Source organism: Propithecus coquereli, unplaced genomic scaffold, assembly GCF_000956105.1.
Source record: "Propithecus coquereli isolate 6110/MARCELLA unplaced genomic scaffold, Pcoq_1.0 Scaffold7, whole genome shotgun sequence".
In the NCBI taxonomy this organism is placed as follows: Eukaryota; Metazoa; Chordata; class Mammalia; order Primates; family Indriidae; genus Propithecus; species Propithecus coquereli.
In genome coordinates, this window is record NW_012153062.1 from 5,381,358 (window position 1) to 5,405,917 (window position 24,560).

At 46.6% G+C, this 24,560-nt stretch overlaps 1 protein-coding gene across 1 annotated transcript in view; it reads left to right on the forward strand.

Moving 5' to 3' along the window:
• ABCA4 (ATP-binding cassette, sub-family A (ABC1), member 4) overlaps window positions 1-24,560 on the forward strand; it is a 133,852-nt gene that overhangs the window by 51,591 nt on the left and 57,701 nt on the right. Inside the window, exons 12-21 of the mRNA XM_012661013.1 lie at window positions 5,379-5,584; window positions 5,917-6,093; window positions 8,056-8,278; window positions 11,191-11,412; window positions 13,225-13,429; window positions 16,874-16,939; window positions 19,479-19,568; window positions 21,293-21,467; window positions 23,293-23,424; window positions 24,384-24,523. Of these exons, the coding sequence (XP_012516467.1) occupies window positions 5,379-5,584; window positions 5,917-6,093; window positions 8,056-8,278; window positions 11,191-11,412; window positions 13,225-13,429; window positions 16,874-16,939; window positions 19,479-19,568; window positions 21,293-21,467; window positions 23,293-23,424; window positions 24,384-24,523 (1,636 nt within the window). The remainder of the gene's footprint in view (window positions 1-5,378; window positions 5,585-5,916; window positions 6,094-8,055; window positions 8,279-11,190; window positions 11,413-13,224; window positions 13,430-16,873; window positions 16,940-19,478; window positions 19,569-21,292; window positions 21,468-23,292; window positions 23,425-24,383; window positions 24,524-24,560) is intronic.

Here is a 24,560-nt window from a genome sequence, read left to right on the forward strand (position 1 = left end):
TGTTGGACTCTTAAACACTGCACTACTTTCAAGATGAGGAAGACAAAGCAACTTTGAAAATGGGTCAGATGTTTCAGGGTAGAAATGAGTGTTTGAGAACCTTTTAAGTATTTTTTTCCCCAAAGACTATCAGGGTACCAGTCTAGGGGGACGCTTCAGGAAACATGACTATGACTCAGCTGCCTGGTAAACCAGCCAGGATGGAGCCCACATCATCACAGGAGTCAATAACGTCACTGCAAATATCAGCCACTTATTCCCACACGTCTTCCTCAAAAGACATGAAAGGAGAGTTCAAAGGGAATAGGCTAGATAGCTCTGAAAGCCACATTATTGAGATGTATTTGTTTTTACTAGCTTTTGTGTTTTAAGAGTTATGCACTTGTTAGCATCATAGCAAAAATTCACTTTTTACGAAGTTCTCCTGGTTTATCATGTGACTGTGGGGTAGACAGGATTATGTTCAAAATACACAAAGCAATTCAACTCAGTATTGAAGCTCCATCATGAGAAATTACTATTTCAGAGGCCACAATGAATAAGACGTGGCCCTGACCTCAAAGAACTTACTGTCTGTAGAGCTGTGCTGACCAATACAATAACCAGCAGCCACATGTGGCTATTTAAATGTAAATTAATTCCATCCTTGCAGAAAGCTCTACTGGAGAGTGCTGCTCTAGGGCAAGAGATCTCCTTGTTCAGGAATGTTGTGCCCGACTTTGTGGTTGGAGCATGGGTTTCTCTCAGGGTAGTGGGTGGGGAACACCACACTGCAAGCTCCGCACTGAAGACACGGATGCAGAGCTTGCTTCTGACCTACACTGACCTGGGGCAAGGCCCTTTGCTCCTCAGATCCCAGTTTCTTCACCAGCAAAACGAGGACATCAGACCACAAAACCTCTAAGACTCTATCCAAATGCCCTGTGGCTCTGAGTGAATTGGGAGAACATTTTATGTATGTGTCATGACAGGAAGTGCAAAGAAGACATTTCATCCTCTCAAATAATATTGTTTTTCATTTTAGAAATTGAATTTCAGATTCACTCTAATTGCCAATTATAAAATTCTATTAGGTTGGTACAAAAGTAATTGTGGTTTCGGACCATGGATTTTAAATCATTATAACTAGGCTCAAACACATTTTTATTAATCAAGATAGGAACCATTACAATCAACACATTTTTTGCCAATGAGAAATAAATTTGTTTATTCCTGTAGCATAAAAATCCTTGCTTTTGGATTCAACAAACTCTTAAAAAGCATTTTCCCCATCCTGCTGGTTGTGGAAGTGTTTTCGCTGCAAAAAGTTGTTGAGATGCTTGAAGAAGTGGTAGATACTTAAAGAAGTGGTAGTCACTTGGCCAGAGGTCAGGTGAATATGGCAGATGAGGCAAAACTTCGTAGCCCAATTGGTTCAACTTTTGAAGCATCGGTTGTGCGACGTGTGGTCAGGCGTTGTTGTGGAGAAGAATTGGGCCCTTTCTGTTGACCAATGCCGGCTGCAGGCATTGCAGTTTTCAGTGCATCTCATCGATTTGCTGAGCATACTTCTCAGATGTAATGGTTTTGCCAGGATTCAGAAAGCTATAGTGGATCAGACTGGCAACAGACCACCAAACAGTGACCATGACCTTTTCTTGGTGCAAGTTTGGCTTTGGGAAGCACTTTGGAGCTTTTTCTCAGTCCAGCCACTGAGCTGGTCATGGCCAGTTGTTGTATAAAATTGACTTTTCATCACACATCACAATCTGATCCAGAAATGTTTTTTTGTTGCATGTAAGACGAGAAGACAACACTTCAAAACGATGATCTTTTGATTTTCAGTCACCTCATGAGGCACCCACTTATGAGCTTTTTCTCCTTTCCAATTTGCTCAAATGCTGAGCAACCGTAGAATGGTAGCTATTGAGTTCTTCGGCAACTTCTCATGCAGTTGTAAGAGGATCAGCTTCGATGATTGCTCTCAGTTGGTCATTGTCAACTTGCAATGGCCGGTCTCTGCACTCCTCATCTTCAAGGCTCTCGTCTCCTTTGCACAACTTCTTGAACCACCACTGACTGTTCGTTAGTGGTTCCTGGGCCAAATGTGTTGTTGATGTTGCAAGTTGTCTCTGCTGCTTTACGACTCATTTTGAACTTGAATAAGAAAATCGCTCAAATTTGCTTTTTGTCTAACATCATTTCCATAGTTTAAAATAAATATAAAATAAACAGCAAGTAATAAGTCATTAGCAAAAAACATAAAGCAAGAAATGCACATTAAAATGATGTATAACATAACCACATTTAAGAATGTATTCCAATATCAAACAGCAAATTTCAACAATGCGGTTTTACCACAATTACTTTTGCACCACCCTAATATATATGCATTTCTACACTTGACAAACTGATTACATGAAATTACTTTATTACTCATTTTTGTAGAACATCAATGTCTCCCTAAAGCAAACTTCAATGTGTATTTTTTAATGTACTCCAGCAGTTCAGCTCGGAAGCTTCCTTGCCAAGCAGCAGACTGTCAATCTCTGTCACCGTAGCAGTGTTATTGGGTTAAATACAGACAAACACTGGGTGCCAGGCCCTTGGGCTGGGACTGTAGCAAGAGTCTACATATTAGATCCCCACCCCCACTCCCGGCCACCACACACAAACTATTTGTAAAATAGCAAAACTTACATTATGGCTTTTCAGAAAAAAACATACATGTATTGAGAACATTTGGGGCATGACCTACTTAAGTACTTCATCTTATTTAAGGACTGGCCAGTGTTAGGCTGGGCAATGCCTGTTTGCAAGAGAATAGCTAACTAAAGAAAATTCTCCATTTCCCTTAACTCTTTGATATATGACTATACTTATTGGTATTTGTTGAAGAAATACTAATTCCATTTCCTTTTAAAATAATTATCTCTTTAGTACGGTGTCACTTAAGCCTTGGCCCTCTAGATTTTTTTCATGTACCTGTGTTCCTCTGCCCATGTCAGCTAGAAAGCTAACAGTTTCCTTTGTTTTCTTTCTTTGTATCGACAAGACTGAGAACATTGCATGGGGCCTGCTCCCAGGGCATGGAGCCTGAGGCGGGACAATTAGTTCAGGAGACCCAAATAGGGTGGGCTTGCAACACCTCGTTGTTCAAATACAACCCCTCAATAATCAGAGGCTTCTGGATTGCGCTCTGACACAGGGGCCGGATTCAGTGAGGGATTGGGGAGTTTTCGGTGAGTGAGTTGGGTTGCCTGCTTCTTCCTAGTGCAGCAGAACCTGCTTCTCTGATCAGATCTTTACAATCTGCCACCTTTCTCATGCCTTTGTTTCTCCTGGTGATAGCTATGTAACCCAACAAACTGGGATTTGATATTTACTCTACACCTTGGGAACATTTCTCAGCCTCCTTGAGCCTAAGTTTCCGGGGCTACAAAGTAAGGATAAATAATCCTGGCTGCTCTGCCTGCTTTGCGAGGCACTGTGAGCCATGGTGCAGACTATGGCCAGGCTCTCCTTGCAGCTCCTGGTGTGGCAGGAAGAACTAGGGGCCTGCAGCTGGAAAACAGGGAAGGAACCCAGGCCTTCACTTTCTATCTGTGTGACCTCAGGCAAGTCTTCTGGAGTTCAGTTTCCTCTTCAGTAAAATGAGGATTACAGGTAACTCCTGGGCTCTTTGTGGGAATTAATCTGTTCCTTAAAGTCTGAAGTACACAGTGGCCCAGTCTACCTGCTTCCTTACTCCTTTGTCCCCTACAAGTGATCTTTAGGAAACATAGTCTGATCCCATATGTCACACCTCTGCTTGAAGCCCTGTAGTGGCTCCTACTGCTCTTTAGGGTTGGCCCAGAGCTCCCCTGGTCTCAGCCCTGAAAGCCCTGCATCCAGAAAGCCCCTCAATTGGTTGGTCACACTGCCTAGTCCCTCAGGGCAACAGTATGGTCCCACCCCTCTCTCTAGGGCTTGTCTCTCATCTCTCACACTCGCCTTGTTCACCCTATGCTAGCTCCCCAGGCTAGCTCGCTTGCCTCTGTGCCTTGCAACTACCTGGGTGCTTTTTTAAAAACGGGGTGCCCCAGCCCTGTCTCTTGAGATTCTGATTTAATTGTTTGAGTGGAGCCTGGTGCAGGTATCTTTAAAACCCCCCAGTGGTTCTAAAGCTCAGCCATGGACGGGAGCCACTGCTCTATCCCTCAAGTCCCTGGACACCCCATACACTGTTCCCTGTGCCTGAGTTGACCTCTCCCTTCCCACCCCCTCATTCCTTTTCGAAGCTAATTCCTGCTGTTCTTCTCCTACTCAGGAGTCTCTTCCTCCAAGCAGCCTTCCCTGACCCTCCAGGAAGACTTAGCTGCATCCCTCCACTGGGCTGCCGAGTGGCCCGGCCTTGCTTTCATCAGAACCTGATCCTTCCACATTATGACTGTTGGTTTACTCCAGTCCTCTCCCTCATTAGGTCTTGAGTTTCTTTCGGGAAGAGATCTTATCTTTCCTCCTTGTATCCCTGGAGCCCAGCAGGCTCTGGCACATTGCAGACTCTCAGTAAGTATTCGGTGAACAAATTAATCAAGACAAGGCCATCTGACCTCTTGTGAGTTACATTAGAAAGAAAGAAGCATCAATGCAAATACCCTTAGTGATTATGGGAGCAAGAGGTTAAGGAAAAAAAGCAGATGCAAGTACAATATAAATGCTTTAACAAATCTATACAAGTGGATAACCCTCATATTCAAATTTTTAAAAATTCTTAGTTTTCCTTTTTTGTGGGCAAAGCTTTTTTCCTCTTCTAGGAGGAGAAAAGAGACAATTTAGAGAAATTCCTCCTCTACCAGCATTATTTGTCATAAAATCATAATTGGAATTTCTCAGACTAAATCATTTTGGCCGTCTGCTATTTTCTTTCCTCCTTGTTCCTCCCTCAGCTGGCCACCCTGTGTGTTTGGAGAGAGCCAGGAAGGTTCAACGCTAGGAATGTTTCTCTCTCTCTTTAAAACTCTTTTATCATCAGGCTTTCTGATCTTCAAAGCAGCCTGTAGCCAATGTGACCCCACTCCCTCGCCTCCCCATGCTGGGGAGTGAGTGCCGTGAGTATTTTTGTCATTTTGAGGACTTGCATATTTGGACAGCCTTGGACAGCTGGAAAGTGTGGTCCTCACTAACTCTGCAGGGATAGGAGCAAGTCAGCACTTCCAAGCCCCCGTGTGCCCCTACATCTAGACACATTGAAAAATTAACACCAGACTCTGTAGTTAAGCAAACATTAAGTTTAGAGGTCTCCTTGCATTTGATCCATCCTTTGGGTCAGCAGCCCTTGTCCTCTGCCTTTTTTGGCTCAGTTGAGTCTTTGTTGTTGGTGCTCCTGAAACTCTCTCAACCTTTGTGATTACCTGCAGTGTTTGATCCTGGATAAGTTTGAAAGCTACGATGATGAAATTCAGCTCACCCATCGAGCTCTGTCTCTGCTGGAGGAAAACAGGTTCTGGGCTGGTGTGGTGTTCCCTGACATGTATCCCTGGACCAGCTCCCTGCCACCCCACGTGAAGTACAAGATCCGGATGGACATAGATGTGGTGGAGAAAACCAATAAGATCAAAGACAGGTGATGTTTCACACAGGGCTCTTTGAGTTTCTCCAAAGGCAGTGGGAAATTATGTTTGGTAGAGAGTAAGGGATTGAGACTGGACTCAGCCTATAAGTCAATAAAATCAAGTTAAATAAGATATTTTATAAAGCTCCACGTAGAGTCCTGAATGAAAGCAATTACAGAGTCACCTTGTGGCTAATATTCAAAACTGAGATTATACTGTGAACTAGAAGACAGAATCAGACAGTTTGGAAACATTTAGGAGAAAGGTGAAGCGAGTGAGCTCTGAGTCACCCTGTGGCCATTCTGAGTCCCATCCTTTGTCCCTCGCTCCTGTGTCTTCTTAGGTACTGGGATTCTGGTCCCAGAGCTGATCCCGTGGAAGACTTCCGATACATCTGGGGCGGCTTTGCCTATCTGCAGGACATGGTTGAACAGGGGATCACAAGGAGTCAGGCCGGGGCTGAGGCTCCAGTTGGAATCTACCTCCAGCAGATGCCTTACCCCTGCTTCGTGGATGACTCGTGAGTCCGAGGCTCCTGATCCTGCTCCCTGACAAGATATGGGGCACTAGGTGGGGTAGGGTGGGCTGGGATACTCCTGGGGCTTCAGTGTTTTTGGAGAGAGTCCCAGGGACTGGGGCCAGACTGGGGAGCATGAGCCAGTGCAGTAGCAGGGAGAAAGAAGAGTTGGTGTTGTAGGTGGAAAAGGGAAGGGGAAAATTAAAGCAAGGGAAGTGAGCTTGGGGGAGGTGAGGAAGGCTGTGTAAATTTCCCACTACGTAGTATGTTTGGTATGTGGAAGGGTTCTGGTCAGAGTGTTTGCCCAATGATTGCCAAATCAGCAAATTTGGACTCCGCATCACAAGTTGGTCTGGTTCCTACGAGCCTCAGAATAATGCAGCTCCTTCCCTAATTAACATTCCCATGATGCATGCTTAATGAAAAGGTGGAGGAATGTGCTGGATGCGCCCAGGCTCTGCCTCCCTGACCACCCCAGCCCCGGACAGCTGTTGGCCAGTAGCAAGCCAAGCAAGCAGCGTACTGTTTTGTTGAACATGAGTTTAGGGGGCGGTAGAGAGAGAGACAGAGAGGAAGAGGGAGCTGGGAGGGCTCATTTGCCATGGCAGATGCGGTCAGAAACCCCTAGGACAGACCTACAATTGGCTTAGGAATTCAGTTCCTAAAAAAAAACAAAAACAAAACAACAACAACAACAAAAAAGCAAAAACAACAAAAAAGAAAGAAAACCCAGAAAGTTCACCATGGTGTACATGTATATGTCTGTGGGGTTCAGGGAGGAGAGAAACACTCACAGCCTAGGAAGGGAAAAGTCAAATTGCCAGCTGGAGGAACAGTAATATAAAACCCTGTATGGACACAGGAAACCCTCTCTTAACAGCTGTCCAGTTGGTTCTCCAGCCTCAGCTCTCCAGAAGAGTAAAGAGATAACAGTGGCTGTTCTGCAGTTAGTTTGGGTTTGGACAATAGGCAGAGATGGGAAATGGAGCCAGGGGCAAAAGCCCAGGTCCACTTTTCGGATCAGAATGGGAGTGGCTGGCAGAGAACAGGGTGGGTGTGGGGCAGTAGGGACCAGAGTCATCCAGTGTGGGAGAGTCCCCTGCTGGCCAGGCCCAGAAGTGCATGCTTTATGAGGTATGATCTCTCCCTAGGGCCATCTTGAGTGAAACCCTCCCACGCTGGAATTGGGCTCTTCCTGTGACAACACCCAACAGTTTTCCATAGATAACAATCCCAAGGGCTTTACTAGCACATCAAGCACAGGAAAAACATATGTAAAGTTCAAAAAAGTAATTCCAGCATACCAAATCTATCCTGCTTGCTACAGTGGATATCCCAGGGTCTGCTCCACCTGGGCATGGCTGGCAGAGTCAGTGACTATTGGATCACTAATTTATTGATGGATCATTTGTTTCTGAAAGTGCCATACTGATTAGTTATCTCATGCCTCTTCCTGCATAACTGGGGTTTGACCTTCCAGGGCAGACAGGGCTGGGCTGGCTGACCCCCTTGGGGAGTTATTGATCTCACCACCACCAGGTCCCTTTGTTTGTGCTCCACCCTTTGGGACCTCAGCATCAGCATGTAGCTATCTATTCCAATCCTATCCATCTCATCAGGTCTGTAGTCTTTTCCTTACAGGGCCTTACAGGGAATGTCTGTACTGTGTGACATAGATGATCTGATTATATTTACACATTTTACTTTCATAGCATTCATCTGAGCTAACCAGAAAGCCACCATCTTGCTCTAAAGAAAAAGTAATGCTTCAGGGCAAACATGGAATGTATTAAAGGATTCCAGCCCATTGAATGCCCAGTGGAGATGTCTCTGCTTTCCTTTCCCTCCATCTGGGCTTTGTTCTTAACACATTCATTCAACACACATTTATTCTACCTTTATTGAAGACTGCAGTCTGTCAAGTACGGGGAACTCTACTATTCTGCATCTCTCCTCTTCCCTTAGTTTTATGATCATCCTGAACCGCTGTTTCCCCATCTTCATGGTGCTGGCGTGGATCTACTCTGTCTCCATGACTGTAAAAGGCATCGTCCTGGAGAAGGAGTTGAGACTGAAGGAGACCTTGAAAAATCACGGAGTCTCCAATGCAGTGATCTGGTGCACCTGGTTCCTAGACAGCTTCTCTATCATGTCAATGAGCATCTTCCTCCTGACAATATTCATCATGGTAAGCCACATGGGGAAGCCCAGAAAATCTTGAATAGTTTTATTCCTCCCACTTTTCCTTCTGTTAATAAATTTGTACCTGGATTAGTCATCTAGCCATCAAGAAGAGCATGACATCTAGCTTCCCAGCCCTTTCAGCCAAGGTGGAGGACACTCAGAGCGACAAAGTTGCCCCCAAGGAGCCCCTGTATCATAACAGCTTCCCCTCTCACACTTCCCACCTGAGGAGCCACTGTCCACAGAGACTTTCCAGCCCCATTCCATGACTATCTGGAGAAGCTGCTGTTGGCAGAGCCCAGCACAGGCTGATTGTGTGTTCAAAGGGGTCTTCTCTTTTTAAACACAGAGGAAATCAGTTCAGGCGGTATTTGCCTGGGATTACCATTCCAACAACTGGCTAGAGTTGAAATGTGGAAAGCCTTTTCAGTGGTGTTAAGGGTGGAAACCTGGACTATTTATTCATCACCATTATGGTCACACCATTCATGGTTTCACTAAAAAACATTCTGTTTATCTGACCTCCCATCCTGCCATGGCTGGGAACTCAGTTTTAAGGTTTCTCTGGGATCCCCTTGGCCAAGAGCAGGTCCATTCAGTCAGCAAGAGGCTTAGGATTTCATTTTAGTTCACAGTCCTTAGCCAAACCCTGTGCTAGAGTCCTATCAAAATAAATGCTGAGGATTGGCGGGGGGCGGGGGCGGACCAAAAAAAAAAACAAATGCTGGGGTAGAGGGCAATCAACCTGACCCCACCTGGATCCAGCTTTAAATTTGCAAGGACACCAAAGCTCTCCAGAGATGCGGGGAAGGACCCGTTGTCTTCCTCTAGGGTCCCTTGTTCTTTCCTATCTCTCAGTCTGCTCTTTTTCCCAGTACCAAGATATTTTATGTCCTCAGAGTTAAAGGAGTCAAAATACGTAAACTTGAAATGGCCATGAGACTTTGCCTGATTCGTTGCCGATAAGCCACATTAAGATCTGCCTTCCTAAGAATGGGCCATTAGGACTTCAAAGCTTTTAGGATGTGAGGTAAAGAATGCTCACCAAGAGTTTCTTGCACAAAAAGGTTTCTCCTTGTGGGAACCAGAACATTGTTCCAGTGATGACGGAAACAGAGCATTCCACACCAAAACAGGGTTTTCCTTTGATCCACTCTCCCATCTTTCCCTTTTCCCTTCCTCCCCACCTCAACTATGCGGAAAGAAACTGGAAGCAAGGACAATGGGAAGCTTTCAGTGTTATTTAAGCTATTAGGAACAAAAAGAAAAGTGGTCATTAGGGAAAGCCACCGCCAGTGAAACTGACTTACATCTCTGGCTTAAGTCGATGAGAACTGATACAGTTCTAGAAATTTGTAGGACTTTGTTTTGAGGTAGGATAAAAAATTGATTTCATTCTTCTGAGAACAGCAACAAGTATCTTAAAGGTCTTCTAGCCCACAGCCACATGTTCAGCCATAGCCTTGCTTACGGGAACTATGTGGGGCTTTCCCGGGTGATATGGAGCGCTCTTTGACAAACCACATCAGGAGCTCTAAGTCCTAATTTTGAGTTTGACTTTTATTTAGATATTCTTGGACTTTGGTTCTAGTTAACCATGGGTCTCTTCCACTGCCTCCCACACCAATTTGTTCGATTCTACTTCTTGATCTGCTCTGTCAGTGCCTGGCAGGCATGGGAACAGGAATGAGAAATAGTGGCCAAAGCAGACAAGTGGCACATTTGTTCCATTCAGCTCTCATGTGCCCATGCCAGATATTGCTAACGTCCCTCTTTTCCACTGAGAGGAACTCGGTGCCTCAGGGAACCCCTACCAGTTGGTCAGAACCCATTCAGTACCCACTGACATGCTCGAAGGGGACGAACAACTCCTCATAGGATGCCCATGGCACAGGATAACCAAGGTCTAATACATTTGAAAATCTCAGTTTACCTTGTAGTGTAATTGGGCAGCAGTTCACTTGGTGAAAGTTGCCGGTTTGGTCCTATTTCACCATAGCCAAAGTGATTCACTCATCAGTTAATATAAAAGACACTAAGTTTCACCTGCAAGGTCTATGAAATGTATTTGTGTGATATTCATGGATGAGGGAGACTCAATCCACTTCCAAGTAATTTGGATTAATTACTGCTACTTTCACCTGTGTGGGTGGCAGATCTCAGAATACAAGTACAAAAGATGGGGTCAGCAGGCCGGGCCCCAGGCACGATGGTAAAGCTTGTCTAGGGTGGTCTCCCACCACCCTCTTTTGCTCCAAGACCCACTAGGTCTCCTCACCTGCTCTAGGCAGATTTCTCCACACTACCCTCCTCCCCACCAAGGATTTGCTTACTGAGTACATGGGTATTACTGGTAAAAGATAAATGTGAGCACATTAATTTTTTTTAGGCACATGAAAATTTTAAAGTGTTTATTTGAGCAAACAGCAGCAATTCAGGGGCAGCTCCAGACCACAAACAGTTTGGGTTCCACTGAGGGGGCAGGGAAGCAAGACAAAGAAAGACAAAGAAAATATTTGATTGGTTAAAGTGGAAAGGCCCCAGTGAGGGGCTGGCTGGCAGTTTCTGATTGGCTAAGTCACTTTGAGTTGGGTTTTTGGTTTGTTTCCACAGAGACCCAGACGCTGGAGCCTAGCCCTCAGCCTAATGGTCTCTCAATTAATTTTTTTAACATTACTAATGACTAATAGGCAGCGTGATGCGTTACCCCTCCCAGGGAACGTGGTATTCATAGGGTTAAAGGAACTCAGTGTTCCTTTGTGGAAGTCTAGGCACTAACAACGGGCTGGTGGGAGAGACCCCTCTGGGTAGAGGGCTCTGGAACGCCTGGAATCGCTGCACAGACGTCACCCCCTGCGTGGGACGGTGCCCCAGGTACAGACGGGAATTACTGACACGTGGCCTCTTTGGTTTCAGCACGGAAGAATCCTGCATTACAGCGATCCGTTCATCCTCTTCCTGTTCCTGCTGGCTTTCTCCACCGCCACGATCATGCAGTGCTTCCTGCTCAGCACCTTCTTCTCCAAGGCCAGCCTGGCAGCAGCCTGCAGCGGCGTCATCTACTTCACGCTATACCTCCCGCACATCCTGTGCTTCGCCTGGCAGGACCGGCTGACGGCCGATCTGAAGAAGGCTGTGGTGAGGGGCCTTGGGCTCACCCCTGCCTCATTTATGTTCCCCCAAAGGTCTTAGCCATCCAGGAGCCCCGCCTACCCTCTGAAAAGGTCCACTTTTCCTTTTGGCTCAAGGGGATGTAAGATTAAAAGGTTAATGTAAAGTTAAAAGCTACAGGGGCCAAAGTGGGAGCGGCCTTCACCCTGAGCGACCTAGCAGTGACTCCGCACCAAACCTGCTGGATTAATCTGCCCTAGGAAGTCCTTAAACACCAGTTCAACTCACAGGTCCCTTTGATTACCCAAAGAGGAGCCAGCGGCCCACTTCACGCAGTTTTCTTCTTTTCCTACTGTTCGAGCCCATCATAAGGGAGGGAGTTTGCCTCTGTCTGTCCAGAAAGATGCGCCCATTAAAAGTTTTTGTTTCACTACAAAAGAACTTGAATCGGAATTGTTCCACACGTGTCTCTAACATGCTCCACCAGTGCACACAGAAATGAGCCGTCCGCAGTCAGGTTCTCCAGCCAGGAGAGGACTCCAGAAACTGGCTTCTGATTGCCTCAGAGACCTCTTAGTTCACAAGTTCCCCAACCCAAGCAAACAGCACTGTCTTTTCTCTATTTGTTTTCAAAGGGACCATTTGCACCCTCTGTGAGGCTAATCAGCACCAAGCCCTGGAGGGTGCAGTTGTCCCATCCTCCAGAATCTCCCAGTCCCTGTGCTGTAGAGGCGGGAATGGACTCTCCTTGAGGAAAGATCTGAAGTCTGACTTGTTCTCACAACTCAAACTTATTTGGCTCCAGAGCTGCCAGGTCATCTGCCTTTTAGTTCATACGTTAAATGAGAAATTAATTGCTGCCATTTATAGCACCCAATTTTCTAAAATAATCACAATGGGTTAGTAGCAAGAAACCCTTATGACTCAGCCTGTGGGCAGAGATGGGCAATTTTGGTAATCACTAGGTAGACGCTCGGTACTTTGAGGCCACAGCCAGCTTCTTGGGTGCATGGATGCACCAGGAGGGCTGAGAGTTTTAAAATGTTTTTTGTGAACATTTAGCTAGAGAATGTCTTTGCAAAGAGACACCCTGAGCTCTACCCAGGGTCCTGCGAACTACAGGGAGACCTCTGAGCAGAGGAAATGGGAACAGCAAAGTCCTCTGCGTGTGCTTAGGTGCTTTCTGCCATGTCAGGGACCACCCATGGGGACCTGGCTGGGGAACTTTCTCTTCAGACTTCCTTTTCCAGTCCTGATTCAGTTGACGTGTTCTCTGCACAGAGAACAAGAAAATGATTGTCTCCAGTCTGGAGATGGGAAAGATGGTGGTCAGTGAAATCTAGGGTTTTTCTGACCTCTCTGACAGACCTAGGGAGGTCACCAGACCATTCCCTGCCTGGCTCTGAAACTGATAACTCTGTGACCCCTTCAAGTGGGATTCTCACAAAGCAGCTCAAATTAGCTTCTTTGTTCTACCCAGAACTGTGTGATTTTAAAAAAGAGGTAGGAAGAAGGGGAAAAGGTAGGAGGGAGAGCATGAAGACCATTGGTCCTTTTGTGTATCAGGCTGTGTGGCATTTCTTTGTCTTGCCCACCGCACTACCACTCAACTCTGTCCCATTGAACAGGTGATTGGTGGCCCAGTAGGTCCTGGACAGCGGTCCCTGAGGCCCAAGAGGCATTCCCAGAATTCCCTTCCTGTGGGAGGATTGCCTTAACCCCTCCCCAAGGCGACCTTACACTCAGACACGGTATGGCCTCTCCTTTGGCCCTCCTCCCCAGCTTGTAGGTGGCTGGGACACTCTGCTCATCTTCTGTGCCCTCTCTGCCCCACTGCAGAGCCTGCTGTCTCCTGTGGCATTTGGGTTTGGCACCGAGTACCTGGTTCGCTTTGAAGAGCAAGGCCTGGGGCTGCAGTGGAGCAACATTGGGAACAGTCCCGTGGAAGGGGACGAATTCAGCTTCCTGCTGTCCATGGAGATGATGCTCCTTGATGCTGCTCTCTATGGCTTGCTTGCTTGGTACCTTGACCAGGTGTTTCCAGGTAAGCATGCCCCTCCACAGGGTAAAGGTAATTGAGTTCTTCAGGTCCCAGCCCTCCCCCATTCATCTAGTTTAAATTTCATCCTTTCTAAGCTCTTTGAAGTTGAGCTCTCAGAACCAGCATTAGAAATTTAAATCTAGAAGTCAGAAATCCACCAGCAAGTCCTGTTGGCCCTACCTTAGAAATGGAGCCCGAATGGGATCCCTTGTCTCCACCTCCACCACCACCTTCCCAGTCCAAGTCTCCTTCTTCCAACATCACCTCCCTCCAGTCTGTTCTCCACATTGTGATCAGAGAGAGCCTTTCAGAATCTGGGTCAAATGGTGTCAGCCCTCTCTGTTCAAATCCGCCTGCTGGCTTTTCTTCTTGTTTAGAGTAAACCCCAGTGTCCCAACCCAGGCCTCCAAGATGCTTCATTATCTGGCCTCCATCTACCTCCCTCATCTGACATCCTTCCCTTCTCCCATGTCCCTCTACTCCAGCCACGGCAGCCCCCTGCTCAACGCAGAGTGCATTTCCTCCTCAGGGTTCCGCACCTGTGTTCTCCCTGCCAGGAGCATGTTTCTCCCTCACCACCCGTCATATCTGCAGGCTCGCTTCCTCATTCTGTTCAGGTCTCTGTTGAAATGTCGCCTTATCACTGGGATCTTTCCAGACCAAAGATATCTAGATATCTATTGCTATATAAACAACATTCCTTTGGGGTTCCTGTCTCCTTACCCTGCATTATTTTTGGAAACACTCATCACCATCTGACATGATGTATCTGTGTGTATATTTATTGACTTGCTACCCTTAGAAGACTGTGAGTCCATGAGAGCAGGCACATGGTCTGTTTTGTTCACTGGGATGGACCCAGGGACCAGAACAGTACCTGACATTTGGTGAACACTGAATAAATATCTAAGTACTCTGCAGCATGGAAAATGAGCTCCTCAATCAAAATTAGCTGTTTGCACAGTTTTGTATTTGCTTTGTAGAAAATCAGATTTTTCTTCAAATTAGCATTTCCTGGTAACTAGAGAAGTTTCATCTTCATTTGAGTGATCTGAGTCAACCAGTACCCTCCTTGTGCTATGGCAGCTGGGCCTGGCCCTTGATGCTGTAGCCAAGAGCAGGCGGGGGAGAGTGAGGCTGGGCCTGGTCCATAGGGAGGGACAAACTCATAGCTTTCAGGTCATCTCAGAGCAGCCTTTGTTGGCAGAAATATGTAGGAAGCAACCCTGAACAGGAGAACGATCTCTAGGCAGAGTCATGGGGTGTAGGTTTGGCTCCTAGCTGCATGAGTGTATCAATTTGCTAAGGCTGCCTTAACTAAGTACCACAAACTGGGTGGCTTGAAAAAACAGAAATTTATACCTCACAGTTCTGAAAACTGGATGTCCAAAATCAAGGTGTTGGCAGGGCCATGCTCCTCTAAGACCTGAAGGGGAAGGATCCTTCCTGGCTCCATCCTAGCTTCTGGTGGTTTTTGGTGACCTGGTATTCCTTGGCTTGTAGGCGCATCGCTCCAGTCCTCTGTCTTCACATGGCGTTCTCCCTGTGTCTGTCTGTCTGTTTTACATGGCCGTCTTCTTATAAGGACACCAGTCACATTGGATCAGGGGCCCACCCTACTCCAGTGTGACCTCATCTCAACTTAATTAACCACATCTGCAATGACCCTATTTCCAAACAACACCACATTCTGAGGTCCCTGGGGTTAGGACTCTGTTTTTTTTTCCTGAACCATTTTTGACATCAAATGCATGGTTTTTTTTTTTCTGACATCAGCCAATTCTCCGATACCAACTAGGTGTCCAACAATTCAGTTCAATTCTGACACTAGCTGTCCAGAATTAGCACAGACTCCACAAGGTTCATTCCCACAAGACTGCGCCCACTTCAGCGCCAGCTGCAAATGTGGTGCCCAGGCTACCCACACTTTTGCCAAAGTGCTCCACTTAAAATCACAGCTTTATATGAAAGGATACAAGTCAGGAAGAGCCAAACGGAAGAGATGCACAGGACAAGGTATGGGGTGGCAGTGGCCTGGAGCTTCCACGCCCTCTCTGGGCACACCACCCTCCTGGCACCTCAAAGTGATCAGCTGCCCAGAGCTCACTGAATCTTGCCGGTCAAGAGTTTTTATAACCCAGTCTCCACCCCTCTCCTCTCCTTGAAGGTTGGGGTTTGGTGCTGAAAGTTCCTCTCTTCACATGTTTGGTCCTTCTGATGACCAGTCCCCCATCCTGTGTCACATCAGCTTTAACTCAGGTGTGGTGGAGAAAAGGGCTCATTATGAATACCAAAAGACACTCCTATCACTCAGGAAATTCCAAGGGTTTTAGGAGATCTATGCCCTGCAGAGAAACTGGGGACAAAGACCAAGTATACTTTGTATTATATCACAGACCTCAATACCTCTTTTTGGAGGGAAACACAATTCAACCCATGATGGTGACTTTGAGCAAGACACTTGAATTTGCTCAGTCTGTTTTTTCTATCTCACTAGGCCTTGGGAAAGAGATATAATAGGTGAAAAATAGTTGAACTGAAGTTGAAATTTGTGCATAATTCTAAAGCTTTACTTTAGCCAAGCTAAAGCTTTCCTTTATTCAACAACTCGTCACTGAGCAGCACCTGTGTGTGAGGCACAGCAGGGCCAGGTCCTGGAATGAAGGGGTGGAAAAGATAGATCCAGGCCTGCCCTGAGGAATTTGCAGTCGAGTGGTGACAAAGGTCATGAAACATGATAACTATTGAAAAAGCAAAGACAGTGTTGTTACAAAATCCTCATTTTGCAGGCAGCAAAACTTGCAAAGAGAACTGGATGAGAAATTTGGGAATCTTTTTCTTGAAACCCAGATGAATCCAGTAGAATGGAGGGGAGGGGACGGGTTAAGAACAGTGGTATTAGAACCAGATCACCTGTGTTGGAATTCCTGCATTTCTATTTAATTAGCTGTGACCAGCGCAGATGGCTTAAGCTCAGTGTGCCTCAGTTTCCTTATCTGCAAGAATACTATTCCTATTACCTATCTCCTAGGGTTGTCTTGAGGATGAAATTATTCAACACATGGAAAGCACTTATAACAATGCCTGACACAGAAAGAGCATTCAACAGATGTTAGTGATTATCATCATTATTATCTGGTAACTCCTGTAAAAGGACATGATTTAATTCTTTAATGAAATGTTTTCTTGGAAAACTAATGTAACCAAGATCATCATCTTACTATTACTGACAACACCCCAAAACATGATCTTTTGGCTTAAAACACGTTGGTAGAAGAAGTCTTTATATTAGCTTGCAAGTAGCCACGTGATGGTTTGTGAACTATACATATCTGTAGTTTGAATTCGAGGCTCTGATAGGTAAATTCTGGATCTTATAGGACTGTGGTAAGGTGGGATAAAGAGACAACGTAGGCTTTTTCTCTTTATTTGTCTCTCTATTTTTAGGGGACTATGGAACCCCACTTCCTTGGTACTTCCTTCTACAAGAGTCGTACTGGCTTGGTGGTGAAGGTGAGTTATTTTAAAATTAAAACAAAAACCTTGATGTTTGAACCTAGCTCCTTGGGCTATGTGCGGGAAATGTGTGGGGTGCAGAGGTGGCCCTTTACATCACGGTGTGATTCCTGATAAGTCAGCTACCTCCTTGGGGGCTCTGCCACCCCAATACAGCATTATAGCCTCTAGGAGCCCACCTTTCATGAGTTTCTGGACCCAAGTGAATGGCTGAGAATTGATAAACCCTTGTGTCCTGTACAGCTTGTCCCAGTGGATTAAATTGCCCTATCAAAAGAAGGCCAAACCACTTCAGGGTTCAAATGACATTTGCAACTTTTCAGTTTAAAACAGAGATCCAGGGAATCATGAAGGAACCTTTATATTCGTCTTCTGCTGCCTCCTCCTGCCTTTTTATTTCTCTCCACCTTTTCAAAATGCAGATTAATTCATTTTCCCAAAATGAGGACTCCTCCAGAAGCTGAGGCTTCTGTGACCTTCAAAGCAAACACTCTCAGGCTCTCCTGGTGTTGCTGTTTCTGGCGGTTGAGGAAGAAGGTTAAACAGGCATTTGCCCACGATGCATCTTACGTAAAATTTACCTTTCCTACTGAACAAATCAGGAGGCCTAGAGGAAGTTCTAGAAGTGGGGTAAAGCACAGCCCCTTTTGTGAGGTCTGGGAAAGCAGAGACATTCCAGAGCTCTGAGCAGGGGACTCCCCTAGAGCTGGGAGGTTCTGGAAGCAAAGGAAATACTTCCCAGTCTGTTTGCTGCTCACCTAGCTGTTCTTTCCTTTGTATTATTGGGCCTAGGCCAGGATTTATCCTTTTAGCACTGAGAGAGATGTTTGTTTTCTCTAGGGGATTAGTCTACGGCCTTTAAAAGACTTGGGCAGGTTTCCTTAGGTTTTTTCTTTTGCTTTGTTTTTAATAGGTCAAACAAACAGCACTTTGATAGCTCAGTATTTTTTCATTATATTTGTTTGTCCATCTTGCCTGTCTGTAAACTTTTAAATTTTTACTATAATAAAGTTATAATCCCATCAGAAATGGAAATTTTCAACACAAGAATGTGTCCCTGGAATGTTTTTAATGTCAATGAATATCAGGGCTTGTGGGCAATTTTTTTACCCTCTACAATGCCAGCAGATACTGGGCTTCTCAAGAAACAAAACAAAACAAAAAAAGCCTGAGACAAACATGCTCCTTCAAAAGTAAATCACATATTTTTGCCGACAGAAGCCAAATATTTTTTACCCATCTCATAGGCTAGACTGAAATAGATTCCTAAAACTCTCTAAAATCAGAAAAGAACTGAGTTTCTTCACCTAACTCTCCTCCTTCACAGATTTAAAAAAAAGCCACCCAAGAGACATTCAGTATCTTGCCCAAGTTTCCATTGGTCACTTGGGACAAAATCTGGAACTCAAACAGAGATCTCCTGTGGAAGAACTCACTCCAATAACTGAACAATTTAGAAGGATGTTTCCCCTTGCTGTGTCGTTACACATCTGTGCAGTTTGATAGCAGCAAAGTGATCGAAGGGATTGTGGGGAATAGATTCAAACCCCTTCGGGAAGCAGAAATAGAAGTACAGAACTGGAGGTGGCACATCCCTGACACCAGGCCCGTTACCTGCTGTTCCACCAAATATCCCACAAATCTATAAGAGGGCACGTGGACAGAGAGGCCCCAGGTGGCGGCTGCATTAAGAAAACTCTCCCTGCCCATGAACGTGCACTTGAGGCGGAGAGCCCTTGGATGCTTGGTGTGGTGATTCCCTCCTGCCCCCACTGTCCTCTGCTGGACTGCCCCAGAGGCATCCTGGATGCTTCCCTTCTCCATCCAGGATGTCCCGATGTCCTTTTAAACCAAATGCCAGGTTTACAAACATGTCCATGTGTGTGTGTGTGTGTGTGTGTGTGTGTGTGTGTGTGGTGCATTTGTATCACACTTCACAATTAGTCCAGGCCTGCACTCCGCCAGGAACAGCCCTGGTGTTAATCCCATGAAGCGTGGATGCCCACGTGGCGGCATTTCTCAGGTGAGCCATTTCGCATGCTGTAATCTAAGCTGGCTGCTGTCACATCACCTGGAATGGTCTTCTACTCAGCTCACCATGACTTTGACCTGTTTTGGACTGGAGTGAAAAGTACCAGTGGTGGGCTGAGAAAATTAACCTGTTTCAAATTCAATCCTGGTTTTCTTATTTTTTTAAAAAAAATCACAATTTCTGACATTGTGCGGACCTCCTGGTGCATTACGAGGTTGAGACGAAACTCTCTGAATGTGAAGCTCCTGTTACAAAACTCTCTCTGGACTTAGCAAAGATTGCACAATCAGGCTTGAGTACTTCCCAGCCCCCAGCAGGTCAGGGACTATGCCTCACGGAGACACGGGTCTCACGGGGGACTGCTGACCTGGCCTTTTGAGGGACCTGTGTCTTCCTGCTGTGTCAGGGAACCCGCTCGCTCCCCCCACTCCTCCCCACCCGTTCCTGTCTTTACTGATTCTCAGCTCTCACCAGGAGAGTGACACTGGCTTCTGGTTTGTTCAGGGTGTTCTACCAGAGAAGAAAGAGCCCTGGAGAAGACTGAACCCATAACAGAGGAAATGGAGGATCCAGAACACCCAGAAGGAATGCGTGGTAAAACCCAATAAAAGAACATGTAGCAGAGGCAAGGAAAAGGCTCTGAATGCTGCAAAGGCCAGAGCAAAACACCTCCTGACCAGGGCGAAATGAAGCCCAGGACACTGACTCTCTGTTGACAAGTGTTAAACCTGATCCCTTCCCAGGGGTCCAGCTGCACATGTGCAGAATGAATGGTCCAGCCCAGACATTAGCACATATTTCCTGGAGAAAGCAAATCCCAAGTATGTAGCGTATTTGTGCCCTTGTTAGGCAAATCCCAAGTGAGTTGCACAAATGTGCTGACTTCCGAGGATTTAGTGAGAACAATAACTTGGGTCACTGGGACTTAGAGAGGATATGAGCTATAAGGAAAGACAAAAATAAATGCTTCTGTGTACAAGGGAAAGAGAGTCTAGTGGTACTGACCACACTACACTCGTGGTAGAAGCCCATTCATTCAAGCCATCAAAAGCCTTTCCTGACAGTGGAAGTTACCTAATAATTCCTGAACTGGTGGGCTAGGTTTACAAGTGTCATTTCCCTGGCTTTTGCAGCCCTTACCTTCTCTCTTGAATCAGTTCTATATTTCTCCCAAAGTTTTTCATTCCCTAAGTGTACACATTCCTCTGCAGATGTTAAAATGCTCTGGGTTTAGAGAGGCAGCACAGCCTCTGGACTCCGCGTGACATTGCGTGAGAGGGTCCGGCCGCCCCGGGTGCCGTCTCACAAGGCCGAGATCAGACCCGCAGCTCCTCACAGAGTTAGACTGCAGTCAGCAGTGCCTCTGGGAAGACCCTCCTCCCAGGGTGGAATGACAAGGCTGAAATGAGGGGACTAGGGACTGGGGACTGGTTCCATCTCAGTTACAGGCCAGGCCAAGAGGCACAGCAATGGGATTTTCCCCCCTAGGGGAGAAAATGCTTAGAGCTACAATGTCAAGACAACAAATTAAGTTGTGCCATACAGGGTGAACTGAAGCAGGGAGAGACTGGAGGTCAGGGAGAGGTGAGACCACACCATGAGGGTCTATACTGGAGGGGGTGTGGGAGGAAAAAGGGGGGTTGAGGGACAGTGATGAGGAGAAGTGGACTGTCCTACCCAGCTCACTGGAAAACTCTGGAGCTCTGAGAAGCAAGAAGCTTTAGTCTGAGTGGACTCAAAGATGCAAGCCAAGGTGACTAGGAGAATGGTGGTTCCAGGAAAGGACATGGGAGAGTCTAAGGAAGATGTTTGGGGAAGAAGATGAGGAGCCCGCGCTGCCCCCAGAAATGCATGAGGAAACGCCCTGCAGACTGCAGGAAAGAAGGGCCTGGGACTAGGATTAGACATCAGGCTAACTCTCCCTGTAGACCACAAGTGCACTATGACAAGTATGGGCTCTGGGTTCAAATCTCAACCTGCCACTCATGAGCTGTGTGACCTTGGCAGGACACTTGGTGTCTCTGTGCCTTAGGTTTCCTCTGCTGTGGAAATGAGCTTAATAATATCTACCCCATAGGGTGTAGTGAGGTGATTCATGTAAAGCAGTTGAAGCAGTGCCTGGCACATAGTAAGTGTTAAATAAATGTCCCACATTATTATAACCGTTATTATTCTGTAGTCTTTCTTACAAAGGTCATAGCTGAAGCCCTGGGGGCAGGTGAAGGTATAGGCAGAAGACAATTATCTAAGGAAAGAACCTTGGGAATTGTGTATATTAAGACATCGTATTTGCATCATGTTCATTTTTTTCCTCCAAGACTCCTTCTTTGAACGTGAGCTTCCAGGGCTGGTTCCTGGGGTATGTGTGAAGAACCTGGTAAAGATGTTTGAGCCCTATGGCCGGCCAGCCGTGGACCGTCTTAACATCACCTTCTACGAGAACCAGATCACCGCGTTCCTCGGTCACAATGGCGCAGGGAAAACCACCACCTTGTGAGTCTTCTGGCTGAGAGGCTATGTGGCCATGGGATCCTGTCACTTCGTGGCTTATTCTTTCCCAATTAGCTGTGGTCTATTCTTTCCCTCGAATTTTAGTGACAAAATGAACTCTGTATTTGTGGCCCCAAGAATTTGTAAAGCATACTGCAGTATCCAAAGATCACCCACATATGTTGCTTTATTCGATCTTCACAAGAAGCCCAAGAGGGAGGTGGAGTAAGTCTATCGCCCATTTTGTGTGCCGGGAAGTGGACATTCAGAGGTGAAGTGAGTCTCCTGAGGACACTGCCTAGTAATGGTTCCGTGGGGGCAAGAGCCATGCCCCACAATTGCCTCCTTTTAACCCCTTGGATTCCCTCCCCGTGCTCAAGTGTTGCAGCGTTACTACCATCCGTGGTGGTGAGAAAGTCATGGCCACCGTCATCACATGCATGACGTCTACAGAGAACTCCTTGTTCTCAAGGAGCATTCCTTCTCCTACCAATTATTACGCAGGCTTCCACATCAGCATGGGGCCCCCGATGAGGGTTGGTAGGACTTCTGGAGAAAGTGAAAAGGATGCAGTCTCTAGAGGGGCGTGTCGGGTAACAGCCTGGCAACTGAAGGCTGTTCACGGTCAGGGATGACGCGGACCTCTCTGCTCAGGCGGCTCCCCACGCTTCTCTAAGGCCCCGAGCGCCATCTGCTGAGAGGAGAACACGGCCCGCCAAGCTTTCCCAGGGAGCAGCTGAGGCAGACTCTCAGGGGACAGTGAACCATGTGATACACAGTCTTCAAGTCCTTGGGCTTTTTGCAGAGCCCCAGGAAGGAACAGCAGAGTGTACACCCTGCGCTGGAATGTTCTCTAGGGCGGTTCAGTGTGAATGGAATGTGGGGCTGGTGCCATTATATTTGGTTCTGTTTCCCTCTAGTGGTTGATCAACAGAGATTTCAGCTTCTAAAGACAAGTTCAGATAGGCTGAGATTGTATCAGAATTCAGGGACGGAGCTGGGTGTGGCGCCCGGATCCCTCTGATTTCTGTCCTTGTTAACGGATGTGGTCAGGGAGCTGAAGCGCGCTCAGCATCCCAGCTGCACGATCGCAAACGCATGACGTCACCCACCACCGGAACACAGTGTCCCCCACCCCCCGGGGCTGAAACACAATGTTTAATAATAATAGCAATAATAGTTTTGAGTTTTACTTTATGCTGGCACTGTTCTAAGTGCATTACATGTAACAACTCATTTGATCCTCAAAGTAACCCAAGGAGGTAGGAGTCATATTTCCCATTTTACCAAAAAAAGCCAACGCTGCTATTGGGCTTCTTATGTCTTGGTGCCAAAGCTGATAGCGTTGGCAGTCCTTGCACTTGGCTTCAATCAATCAGTCAGCAAATGCACACTGAGTGCCTGGGTACGCTTGGGCTTCTCGCCACCATCAAAACCTTACTCTGGCTCTGCAACGGTGATGCTGGCTTTTCAATACTGTGTCTGCTCACCGGGCAGGCAGAGCGTTGAGCCCCTCTAGCACCAGGCTGTGTGCAAGGGGATGTTCTGAGGCTGGGATCCCAGAGGCCCCTTGGTGCTTGCCTGGGAGCACTAGGAAATAAGCAGAGGCAGAGAAGGAGGGCTGATGCAGGCCTCCACATCAGGGCTAGGGTGTACACACTGGGGCTGAGCCCTGTATGGGAGACCGTTGGTCCCCACAGCTGATGATGGTTTGGGTTTGACTCACAGCCATGGGTAGGAATCATTGAGATTGTCCTCACTGACCCTGGCGTGGGGGCTGCTCTCCCAAGGCACATTCCTATGGGCCGCTGACCCCTGTGTTCGACAGGTCCATCCTGACGGGTCTGTTGCCGCCAACATGCGGGACTGTGCTCATTGGGGGAAAGGACATTGAAACCAGCCTGGATGCAATCCGGCAGAGCCTTGGCATGTGTCCACAGCACAACATCCTGTTCCACCAGTAAGTAAAACAGGAACTGAGACCCTCCTCGTCCCCTACCCTCACCTCTGTTCCCTGACACGCTTCTCCAGAGCCCAGCTCAGGGTGCTAGGCCTGGGCACAGGCAATGATACTCTTGTTTGGCTCCCCCATGTTGAAGTTCCTTTGTGCTACCTGCAGAACACGGGACGGTGCCTCTGGTGCTTGGAGCTGAGGTCCCCCCTCAGAAGAATGATGCTATCTCCTCTCGGACAAAGTGGCCCAGCTCTGGGCCCCTTGCTCAGCCCTGAAGTCTTTCCTCTCAGGACCAGAGAGAGAACCATTGTTCCTGTCCCCCTGTTAAGCCATGGCACTAACGACCAACTTTTTAGGGAGCTTTTCAGTTGCTTTTTTTCTAATTAATACATATTTTATTTCTTATCTAAGAAACTATATATAGACACTGTGAAAGGAAGGGAAGGGAAGGAGGGAGGGAAGGAGGAGGGGAGGAAATATAGATAAACAAAAAGAAGAAAATAAAAGTCACCTGTGATTTTACTACGCAGAGATAACCACTGTTAATATCTTGGTATATAATATTTCAGAACTTTCTCCTATGTATGTATAGATAGAGATATACACTTTAAAATAAAAAGGATAATAAAACTATACCTACAATTTTGTAACCTGCCATTTAAAAAAAATGTGATTGCTATTTTTAGACCTAAGATATCATGAACATCTTTTCATGTCATTACAGATCTTCTATAACATTTAACATTTACATACTATTCCGTTGTATGAGTGAACTATTTAAGCCATTCTCTCTCGTTCGTTGTTTAGGCAGGGTCCGTTTATTCTGTTTTTGTATCATAAACAACACCCTGAGGAACATCTTGATTGTCACATCTTTGCACTCATCTTTAATTACCTCTGTAAGATAAATCGCTAGAAAGTGGACTGCTGAGCTCATTGCTTTCCTCCCTGTGCCATCCCCACAGCCTCACCGTGGCCGAACACATCCTGTTCTATGCCCAGCTGAAGGGCAGGTCGTGGGAGGAGGCCCAGCTGGAGATGGAGGCCATGTTAGAGGAGACGGGCCTCCACCACAAGAGGAATGAAGAAGCTCAGGACCTATCAGGTGCTCGGGGTTGGAAAGAGATGGGGTCACAGAGGGC